Source organism: Scleropages formosus, chromosome 12, assembly GCF_900964775.1.
Source record: "Scleropages formosus chromosome 12, fSclFor1.1, whole genome shotgun sequence".
Taxonomy (NCBI): domain Eukaryota; kingdom Metazoa; phylum Chordata; class Actinopteri; order Osteoglossiformes; family Osteoglossidae; genus Scleropages; species Scleropages formosus.
This window is the reverse complement of record NC_041817.1, coordinates 27,896,927-27,907,934: the sequence shown is the minus strand read 5'-3', so window position 1 is coordinate 27,907,934 and position 11,008 is coordinate 27,896,927. Positions and strand designations below refer to the sequence as shown.

General features: G+C 52.8%; 1 protein-coding gene across 1 annotated transcript in view; it reads right to left on the bottom strand.

Annotated features, from left to right (window-relative positions):
- Nucleotides 1–2,407: 2,407 nt before the first annotated feature.
- ahr2 (aryl hydrocarbon receptor 2) overlaps nt 2,408–11,008 on the bottom strand; it is a 59,924-nt gene continuing 51,323 nt past the window's right edge. Inside the window, exons 5-11 of the mRNA XM_018743912.2 lie at nt 10,403–10,523; nt 9,983–10,119; nt 9,403–9,605; nt 8,406–8,515; nt 7,790–7,931; nt 5,806–7,684; nt 2,408–5,309 (exon numbers count right to left, since the gene is read on the bottom strand). Of these exons, the coding sequence (XP_018599428.1) occupies nt 5,202–5,309; nt 5,806–7,684; nt 7,790–7,931; nt 8,406–8,515; nt 9,403–9,605; nt 9,983–10,119; nt 10,403–10,523 (2,700 nt within the window). The 3' untranslated portion in view covers nt 2,408–5,201. The remainder of the gene's footprint in view (nt 5,310–5,805; nt 7,685–7,789; nt 7,932–8,405; nt 8,516–9,402; nt 9,606–9,982; nt 10,120–10,402; nt 10,524–11,008) is intronic.

The window sequence follows — 11,008 nt, the reverse complement described above, 5'->3', positions numbered from 1 at the left end:
GTCCCGTCCTGGGTGTGTCCCCTCCCCCTCTGGCCTTACGCCCTGTGTTGCCGGGTAGGCTCCGGTTCCCCGTGACCCCGTATGGGACAAGCGGTTCTGAAAGTGTGTGTGTGTGTGTGTGTGTGTGTGTTATTGGATATAATGGAGCTGGAAGGATGGGATTTCTGGGCGGAGGGTGGAGGTTCTCCAGAGGCCCCCCGCCTGGGAACTTTCCTGACCCCTGGGGAGGGAGTGCAGCTGGTCAGGTGATGAGCCAAGTGCTGGATGAACATAAAACACACGCCTGTCCATCATCAGTAACTGCCTGTCTACTGCAGGGTCACGGTGCTCCAGAGCCTATCCTGGACACAGGGTGTGAGGGAGGGTGCAACCCGGACGGGATGTCACTCCATCGCAGGGCAATCACGCACGCGCTCATTCGCTGTCACACACGCTCAAGGCCATTTAGTGTCACCGGTTCACCTGAAACATGTTTTTGGGCTGGGGGAGGAAACCAGAGCACCTGGAGGAAACACGCAAACGCGCATGTCCAAACCCACAGCTGAGAAGCTGAGAGGCACCAGCGCAACCTGCTGATCCACTGTGCTGCCTGCTTAAAAGACGCGGCTGCAGGAAAAAGCTGTGTGAGAACGACAGGCGACGTGTCGCGGCTCGGACCCGCCCGGATGAGGCCGCCGCTCCCTTGGCTGTCGGTCAGGAGCGAGGGGGTGGGCGGGAACCGGGACTGCGGTGTAAACATGGGCAGGCGCCCCGGGCCACACCGACGGCGGCGTCACTCGACGCGGCAGGAAGTTGTAATCTCTTGATCGGGAGGTGTCGTCGCCATGGAGACCTCGGCGGTTCGAAACAGAGCAGGATGTCACTGTGCCAGACATTCAGGAATTGGGGGGGCGGGGGGCAGACCGAGGGTGGAACCCCAGGTCAAAGACCGTCCTCCATCAGTTAGCTACGTAGAACATGACTAGAACGACACACACCTGTCTTCACAGCAGACCTGCACACACAGCTTTCTTTACAGTTCAGCTCTTCTGGCGAACGTAGAGCCGTGAACTGTGAAAAGGTAACAGAGTGAAACGGTCCGTCTCCCTGTGATACAGTAATAACTCCCGAAATGATGCCTCCCTGATTTGTGTAAAAACAATGCGGTTGTTACACCACATATTCCCAAAGAAGACACCTGGGGTCGGCCTTTTCGCCGCGATGGTTCGCTGTAGCTCTGGCACCATATCATTTGTAACGACTTTTCCAACAACGCTTCAGAGTGGAATCGTACTGAAAACATGTGCTCCCTTGTGGCCGCAATCATGTAACTACAGTTGCTGCTCACAGAAAGTTTATGTGGAACTGCAATTTACTACAATTTGTTGTCAAACACTAATAATCTTTAAAGCACACACACACACACACACTTTCAGAACCGCTTGTCCCATACAGGGTTGCAGGGAACCAGAGCCTAACCGAGCAACTCAGGGCATAAGGCCAGAGGGGGAGGGTACACACCCAGGACGGGACGCCAGTCTGTCACAAGGCACCCCAAGCGGGACTTGAACCCCAGACCCACCGGAGAGCAGGACTGCAGTCCAACCCACTGCGGCACCACACCCCCCTCTTTAAAGCCTCTTAATATAATAATCATATTATTCTAATACCCTTCAGAATATAACCATGTCTGCTCTCTTTCAATATGCTGTGCAATAATTTATAAAACCAATCTCAGAGATGAATATAATAAACCAACATAAAACAACAACAGCAGCAATAATAATAGTAACAATAATAATAATAACTGGGTGGCACGGGGGCACAGTGAGTAGCGCTGGTGTCTCACAGCGCTTGGGTGGTGCGAGAGAACGTGGGTTCGATCCCCGCTTAGTCTGTGTGGAGTTTGCATGTTCTCGTCGTGTCTGTGTGGGTTTCCTCCGGGTGCTCTGGTTTCCTCCCACACTCCAAAGACATGCTGTTCAGGTTCCCCCATAGTGTGTGAGTGACAGAGACAGAGAGTGTGTGTGTGTTCCACTGATGTATGGATGAGTGACCCAGTGTAAGTGGTGTATCTAGCAGTGTAAGTTACCCTGGTGAATAAGGTGTGTGGGCTGATAACACTACGCAGAGTTCACTGGAAGCCGCTTTGGAGAAAAGCGTCTGCTGAAAAAATAAATGTAATACTAATAATTGCTCTGATGTGAATGTCAGTGAGCTTATTTATTACCCTTCTTTCATTCTGAAACTGCAATCTTTGTGGAATAAAAAACACAATTAATCGTGACACGTAAAAGCAATAAAAAGGTCTTTAATAATATAGAAATGAAACAGTACAATTGAAAAGCAAAGAAACAGACAATTATAATTAATACATTGCACAAAGAGGAATAAAAGTTGTGTGCTATATGCTGAATATTCTTAAAAAAACAACATTGAAGAGAACTTACATACTGTACTGAAGTGTGGTGTCCAACATGAGCAGTATTGTATATGACAGCCTTTACAAGACCGTGTGACAATGAAGCGAAGAAACGCACGAATAAAAAAAGACATAAAAAAGGAGTCAAATAGAAAAACAGACACGTTGAGGCTGTACATAATACAGCGAAAGAGCGTTTTCGGGGCAGAGACTCGGCCCACGCCGGGATGTGCAACGGCTCATGTTTCTGTGGTTTTGAGAAAGAAAATACGACGGAGAGAAAAGTTTCCCGGAAGGAGAAAAACAGCAGATCTGCGCACGAAAACCTACAAAGATCACTGTTCCTTATTTTAAAAGTGGCACTGGACGCCGAGCGGGACTGAGACGTGGACCGTAAAGGGAGAATAACAGTGTGCGTATCCTCTGGGGGGGGGGGGTTTGGAGCAGCCCGGCCCCCCAGGGTTCGAGTGGGCTGTAGGACGATGACAGGACACACTTGGCCATGTTCTCCTTTCTCTTATTCCACATGGCTGACACCCGCGTGAGGCCTTTCCCAACACGTGGAGTACACTCCAAAATGTAGTAATGCAATAAATTAAATAAAGGTGAGAATTAAAAAAAAAAGTCACCACAGTTTTCCACTTTCGGCCACAACGAAAGCAAAGTCTTGTTTCGAAGGCCTAACGTCCGGGGTTAGAATGAACTCGGGGTCTCAGCTGGAAAGTGAGCGCCGAACCCTCGACCGCCGCTGAACCGTGACGTCGCGCGTTGCGTGTCTCCCGTCACGCAGCGCTGAAGGAGCCAGCGGTAGCGGAACCCCGATCGCAGACACATAACTACTGAGTGGAGTTATTATTATTAACCGAAGACTAATTACTCACTGACTAATAACTAATATCATTAACTATTGATAACTAAGTCCATAGTGATGCGCTTTGCGGTTCTGTGATGTTCCGAGACGCCCCCTCCACACACGCACGCACGCACGCACGCAGACAAAGCGGTGGACTCAATGCCGGTAAATTAATCGGAAAAACGTAGCTGCCACAGAGCTCCTCGTCTTCACTGCAAAGCACGAAAGGCGTCCCTTCAAAAAACAAACAATCGAAGAGCTGAAAGGAGAGAAACACGGTGAAAACACGGCGAAAACACGGCGAAACGTCTCTGCTTGGACGGCTGCTGCAACAAAACAAACCCGTGGCTTCCGCGCCCACATCCGTCCGCGGGCCTTCTTACGAGAGCCGCTCCGCATCCCGCGAAAATCCCGTTCCGTTGCTGCGATTCACTCACGTTGGGTGAAGACGTACGTGGGAACCCTCAACACCCCCCGGGCTCCTCGCAACACCGTCACGGCGGAGGCCTTTCGCTCTCCTGGTTCCGCTCGCAAACCGGAGTCAGTCATGGTTCACTCTCAAGCTTAAGGAAAGAAACTGCAACATGTTCAGTTTTCACGTTTACATTTACAGAAGACGCTGTACATTCGGGGGGGAAGAGCGCGTGACCGGATGCGCCGTCCCATCAACGCCGGTCGCGTTCGCACCTCGACCCCGAGGAGCGAACTCATCGGTAAGGCGCTGGGATGCGACAACGGTCACGTCCGCTTCTCTCCGCGTCGCTCCATCCTCAGCGGGGCCGACGCGTTAACGGGCGGTAAGTGGGGCTTCGGGTGCGAGGAGAGTCCCACAGGAGCCAGAACGACCGGGAGAAGCGATTTTGCCGTCGCGGGCAGCCAATTACGGCTCGCCGGAGCCGCTCAGACACATGCTGCGCTAGTGCCTGAGCAAAGGCCTAGCGGTCGGTTCACAGGGGGCCGAGGAGCGGATGGAGCGGGCGTTTCCGACCGGAAGACGCACAGACAGACGCACGAAGGCTCGACTGTAGTCTCAACGGAATTGTAAAAAAGGACAAAAAATGGCTCAATGACAACAAAGTCTTGACAACAAAACAAAGCTGCATAAATGATATTTCTTAGGCAAACATTCCTGTTCACGCAGGGCGTTACGCTGCGTTATTTCGATATAGCAATGGAACAAAGTGCAGAGCGAATACCGTAACTGGGGCCACAGCCACAGCGGCTCCTCCTCGACATACGACGTGAACGAGTATACGGTGTATATACAGTATGATGCTGCACGCGCAAATATACTCGCACACATCATACGTCTCCTTTGGAAAGCTACAAGAGATATTGCAGAAGTATTGAGCCGTGTCACAGTTTTGAACGTCACACGGAAAAGTGTGACACAGATTTTTTTCCACCATCCAGCTGTAAGTGCAGGGAAGCTGAACGGGTAATTCCGGAAATTTCACATGGAACGACTCCATCCTAACCGGTTCCCTTTTGGATTGTTTAGACAAAACGTTCAGTTAGATATGCTTTCTGCTTAAATTCATCTCACTGCTTGTGCGCCCCACCCCCGTGTACTTCATTACACTGCTACCGCTCGCTAAGCTCACCCGCTGAGAGATGAGTCCACGTCCCACATTTTCCACCGTTCTCCGATTTTAGAGACAACGGGAAGCGAATCACAGTAAAAAAAAAAAAAAAAAAAAAAAAAAACTGGAATAAATACAATCTGTCGCGGCTTCTTGACTGGATCCAAACAAGGCAAGTGGCAGAAAGGGAAAAAGTCTCTCTGCAGGCAGCAAAGTGTTGGATGGAAGAGCCCGCTGTCCCACGAGTGGCGCAGACCAAAGACGAGACATCAAGATGTCCACGTCCCCCTGGCGCGGGACTGCGGAGGGAATCTCCGAAGGCGCGGCCAGAAGCAGATACATCCTTCAAGCCGACGGCGCCCTCCTAGTAGTCACAGCAGTTGGTCTGGCTGCTCTGTGAGAAAATCTGAGTCCCGTTGGAGAGGGGAAGGAGGGCAAATTGTGCATTTTCATCCGTCAGGTGGGTAGCAATCTGGGAAGAAGGAGAGGAGACGGTCGCGATTTACTTACTCTGGCTTATTTCAGCATGAGAGAGGCCCCCCCAGCTGTTTCTGGAGCACCTCTACCCTCCCCAGGAAAAGCAAGCAGTCCTTAGCGATGCTCACTCTGGGTACGACGGCCCTCTGTCAACATTTACTCGGTTCAATTCGCCTAAATTCCCTGGAGAACACTGTGCTGCACACCGACTGGTGAATGAAATGACTTAAAATCTTAAGTGGATGAAAAAGATATGGAGAAAAGAAGCAGAGAGGCTGGTTCTGTGGTCCGGTAAAGTGTGACGTTGAGCACTTGTACACATTTAAAGCAGTGGATTTACAGTAGCTATCAGGAATTTTTTCCGAAAGGACAATAAAAGTGTGAGAACATGTTAGAAACCACGAGTACTGATGGCCTCTCTTCTGACTTCACATTCTTACCGGACCCTGTACGTAAAACCATTGTGAGCAGTGTAGCGATACCATGGTTACCTGTGTCTGTCCGTTGCAGCCGACATACTGCTGCTGGCCCCGAAGACCCTCCGGGGAGAAGCCGGGGACCATCCTACACGACAAGCTCGCCATTCCCACCTCCTCGGGAGCCACTGCGGCCGGGTTGACGCCGGGAACGATGATTTTGCTCTGGAATTCGCACGACGCCAGTGGCGGATTGGGACCGTTCGGAAGACTCGCCTTCTGACACGAGAAGAGTCCCGAGTGACCGAGCCGCATGCCGTTGATGGGGGAGGACGAGCCGTTCTCAAACATGCAGCTGCTCGTCACTGGCTGTGGGACGTCCACCTTGTCCTCCTGGGGAAGGCAGACTCCACTGGTCATGTTCAAGGGTCCATAGGTGCCACTGTAGCTCTGGGGGTTCGCTGGAGCGAGAGGGGTCCCTTGGTAGTCTCTGGCTTGTCTGCAAGACACGGGCAGTCCATTGTACACCACGGGAGAGGCGTGCTTTTGCTGCTCCCAGGTCTGAAGCCTTGCAGTCCGACTGTTCTGGGCCTGAACTGAAAGGTGTCCTTGGTAGCCAGTGGTTGGTGAGGAACTCAAGTCGGGTTGCTGCTGGAGCGCAAGGCTTGGGACGGAGGTTTCCCGCAAAGTGTCGGTGAAGTTAGTGTTGGGGATGGAGGGGAACCACTGGCTATCCTGACTGGGGGCCACGTTACTGGGTGTGTTAAAGGCACCGTACTGCTGGAATGCCATCGGCTGTGCTGCCATCGTGGGCAGCAAGGAGTTCTGGACAGAAAGAGACACGGGACCGCAAGATGCTGGTTGCTTGGACTGCTGCGGGCAGGCGGGCAAATGATTCTGCTTAGCGGGACTAAAAACGGACTGCAAACCAGATGCTCCTGGCATAATCTGGCTCTGCATCTGGGCACTAGAGCCTGCCAGTGCAGGGTCAAAGGCCATGAGGCTGTTTGAGTCGTTCGGGTGGCTGAGTTTTAGAGTGTCCCAAAACTGGGTGAACATGCCATCTGGCTGTGTCTGCAGTGTGGGGTCATTCAGGTCGATGGGTGCCTGGGGACCAAAAAGCATGATCTCCTCCACACTGACGGGTGCGTTTCTTCTCCCGACCGTGGCCTCCCCACCTATTCCCATGAACCCAGTCTGGGGATCGGGCGTAATCTCATTCTGAAGTCCCCCAAACAAGGCCGAGTTTTGCTGGATGATGACCTGGTTATTTGGTTGTGCAGTGTCCTGCAAGTCCAACACTGATAGACACTCTGGAGCTCCTGCAGACGCCACCTGGCTGCAAAAGTCGGAGTTGAGGGCTCCCAGGGAGCTGAGCTGCTTGGAACTGATCAAGCCCTGGCTTGTGCCATTGTCTTTGAGCATGGTGTTTGCCACGAAGGAGAAGATATCTTCAGTGAGGATGTCATCGAGCTCTACTGATCTGCTGCTACTGCTAGTGTTCATACTGAGCAGGGCGTTCTCCCACTCTTCCAGCTCTGCTTCGTCTATGTCCAGGTCCTTCAGGGTGTCCTGATCTTCAAGGATCTGTTCCAGAGTGTCCAACATGGCCTTGACCGGGGTTTCCTCGTTGACACTGCTATCAAGGGTTCCTTGCTGCCAGGCGTCGCTGGGGACGTTGAGTAGGGCACGGCTGTCCATGAAGACCTGGTCCAAGGAGAACTGAGATTCGGACTGCTTGAGGTAAGCCGACTGGTCCTGCTTCAGCATGAGGCCAAGGAGAGAATCGGGATCGATGGCCTGCCCGTCAGACATCTTCTGCATCTTAGCCCTGCCGTTGATGTCCGGCATGTCCAGAGTGGGACCGGTTTCATACAGGACGGCCTCGCCAGTCGTGAGGTTGAAGGGTAGCTGCATTCTCCTCTGTCTGAGGTGCTCCTCACCTTCTTCATTGCTGAAGAAACATGAGTCGTAACATGTTGGTCATGAGATGTTACTTCTCGTGAACAGAGCTGGCGAATCGGGAAGCAAGAGTCGGTTTTGGGTTTCCTGCACTTACGTTAAGGCTCTTTGGCGCGCAATGATGAAATCGGGCCGTCCCCCCTTGAACACGAGCCGAGCGTTGGCTTGAACCCAGACCCATCCCTCCGTCTTGGTCAGCAGCCTGAATACCGTGAGGCCACTTTCTCCGGTTTTGATCACTGCAGAACAGTAAGGAGAAAGATCGGGTCACTCAGATGTAAAGGAGGCCCCCTGTGAAAATTCGCAAACTGCGTAGACGCCCTTTTATTTGCAGATCTGCATTCGTAATTAGGGGGTGCGGTGGCGCAGTGGGTTGGACCACAGTCCTGCTTTCTGGTAGGTCTGGGGTTCAAGCCCCGCTTGGGGTGCCTTGCAGCGGACTGGCGTCCCGTCCTGGGTGTGTCCCCTCCCCCTCCGGCCTTACGCCCTGTGTTGCCGGGTAGGCTCCGGTTCCCCGTGACCCCGTATGGGACAAGCGGTTCTGAAAATGTGTGTGTGTGTGTGCATTCGTAATTTGCTCTTGAGGGGCCTTCCAAGCACAAGCAAGCAAGGCAGGCGCCTGAATAAAAGACAAGCCCGTGTAAACCGTGCGACGCACGCATGTATGTATTTGTTTTGCACGGCAGCGGATTTGAGAGGACTTGAGAACTTACTCCTGATATGGTTGTCTGCGCAGTGCATCATATCGGCGGCGTGAATGAACTGATACCCAGAGCCTCGCATGCACAGCTCAATTTCATTGTATCCCAGGACCACCTTCCCTCTGCAGAGAAAGAGCAGACATTACAAATGTTACTGAAGGATTCAGTGGCAAAACAGACGTCCGGGCTCAACCGACACGATTCACGATTTATATACAGGTGGTCCCTGACTTACGTCGGGAACTTGCGTTCCGATGACCTCACCATACGTCCGCTTTGTTTAAATGGCAAATCTCCTTGTAGCGTTTAAACGCAAATAATTAACATGCAGGAATGCTATTTGTATAACAGGGATTTGTTTTCATTTTTCGCTAATTTCACTCATTATTCGTGTTAAAATTATACCAGTGTGTAATAACAATATGAATACAATACTGTGCTATAAGGGGGCGCGGTGGTGCAGTGGGTTGGACCAGGTCCTGCTCTCCAGTGGGTCTGGGGTTCGAGTCCCGCTTGGGGTGCCTTGCGACGGACTGGCGTCCCGTCCTGGGTGTGTCCCCTCCCCCTCCGGCCTTACGCCCTGTGTTACCGGGTAGGCTCCGGTTCCCCGTGACCCCGTATGGGACAAGCGGTTCCGAAAGTGTGTGTGTGTGTGTGTGTGTGTACTGTGCTATAATTATATTTTCAAGCTGCACTATCACTCTCACTTTCATTTCTAAATCTGTTTTCTTTTGCTTTTTCTTTTCTGCACCAGCAGAACACACACACATTTTTCCTTTTGAACCACTGTGAATAAAAAGTAACTTGAAAGGAACTGCGAATGAAACGTTCCAGCTGATGTTATCGCACAGCAGAAGGAACCGTCGCCGTTGGATGTGACCACCAGACGTCAGGACGTTCGTCATAAGTAGAATATGCTGCAAGACAAGGACCACCAGCACAGCAGCACTTCCTTCTGCCCTTATGGAGCTCACTGGGGGTATTACGATGTCAGCGAGGACCCCCTTACCTGGTGTCAATGCCCAGGGGCGTGAAGTCCAGCTTGTGCTTGGTCTGGAAGATGAGCGTCTTGGTCCTGATCTCCATGACTGAGGGCGGCTGCACGGGGGCGGCGATGACGAACAGGGCCAGCTGAGGGTGCGCCACGGTTCCGTCCTCAGCCATCTTGCTCTGCCCGTGGAGATACTTCAGCCGGCCGTGGAAGTTGAGTGCCTGGGTGCAGGCAGAGCAGCGGAGGGTCAGCGAGGTGCCGAAAAACGACAGGCGGATCCGTTAAGCGACTGGATGTGAGCGTGACATGTTGGTGAAATTCCTGTGGGACCCTGAGAAATGGGGCTTATTCCAAAATCAAAAGTCCCAAGGTACATAAACTGTAATGCTGCAGATTACGTCAGAGTCTCCAGCAAACATGTCAATAAAAGAAAAATGTGACTTGACAATAACACGAGCGCTCGCTGAACATTTTTTCTCCCGGCTCAGTTTCGATAAACAGCTCAAAGTTCGCAGCCACAGGTATCAGCGGGATCTTGTTCATCTGGGGGACGTTCTCTATGAATCAGAGTCATGAGATCGCGGAGCCCGATGGTTACCAGGAAGCCGGAGGAGTTGTCCAGGAGGCAGCGGAAACGGCAGCAGAAGCTCCTCTCCAGGAAGGAGGAGTTCTCCGGGGGGATGCGCTGGGGGTCGTAGGCCACCACGCTCGTGACCTCGCTGCCGTTCTGCGCACCTGCACAGCGATTGGGATGGAAAGGAGAGTCAGATTCCTTCCCTGGAGCCAAGATCTCCACCTACTGTGGTGCGCATCTTCGCTTTGCCTATGTTCAGCGGGAGGCCTCACTTTCCCACACCTCGCCTCAACCCAATGCGTCCAAACCCGACTCGGTCCCGCGGCTCCGGCTGCAAAATGTACCACGAGCGAGTCGCCAAAGTCCACACCTTACGTGGGCGTCCTCTTCGTTACCCCGGACAAGGGGTACAGCACAGGCCCGGGGAGTTCCCGTGAAACGTACCTTCTTGGGCGACGGCCTCGTCGCCCTGGCTGGGATCGAGGGCAAAGTGCAGCTGCCTCTTGAACATGGAGCGGTCGTCTGTGTGGATGAGCTCGAAGACACTCTGGTGGATCACGTCGGACTGCGGGAAGCCGTCAGAGAACACAGAGAACAGCGACTCGATGAGCGACGCGCCCCGAAGCCGAGGACACGCTTGGAGGGGTGGCGTTTGCTTTCGCCCATGTCGAAGGGATGCCGCCGCCCAAAAGCCAGGTGAAACACCTTTAACGACACGACCGATTCGTCCCTCTCGACATTGCCGTTCAAGCGCAACCGCGGCGTGTTTTCCGTTGACGTTACGGAGCGTCGCCCGATCGCTCCTGCGCATTTTTCCCGGAAACGCGTTTTATTCTCGTGGTCCACATGTGAAGCTCCCCAACAATTACGTGTTTGACTCAGCTGTCTCACTTCCTCGCGCTAGAAAAATTTACATTTGAACTGGATGACAGTTGAGGCGAATTCCAGAACATCTGGTCACCCTTTTGGAGCCTCTTGGTGCCACATGTGCCGCAGCCCTGTAAAAAACGGTGAGCTATTGCCCTCGTGCTGCGTTACGGACGTGGACGT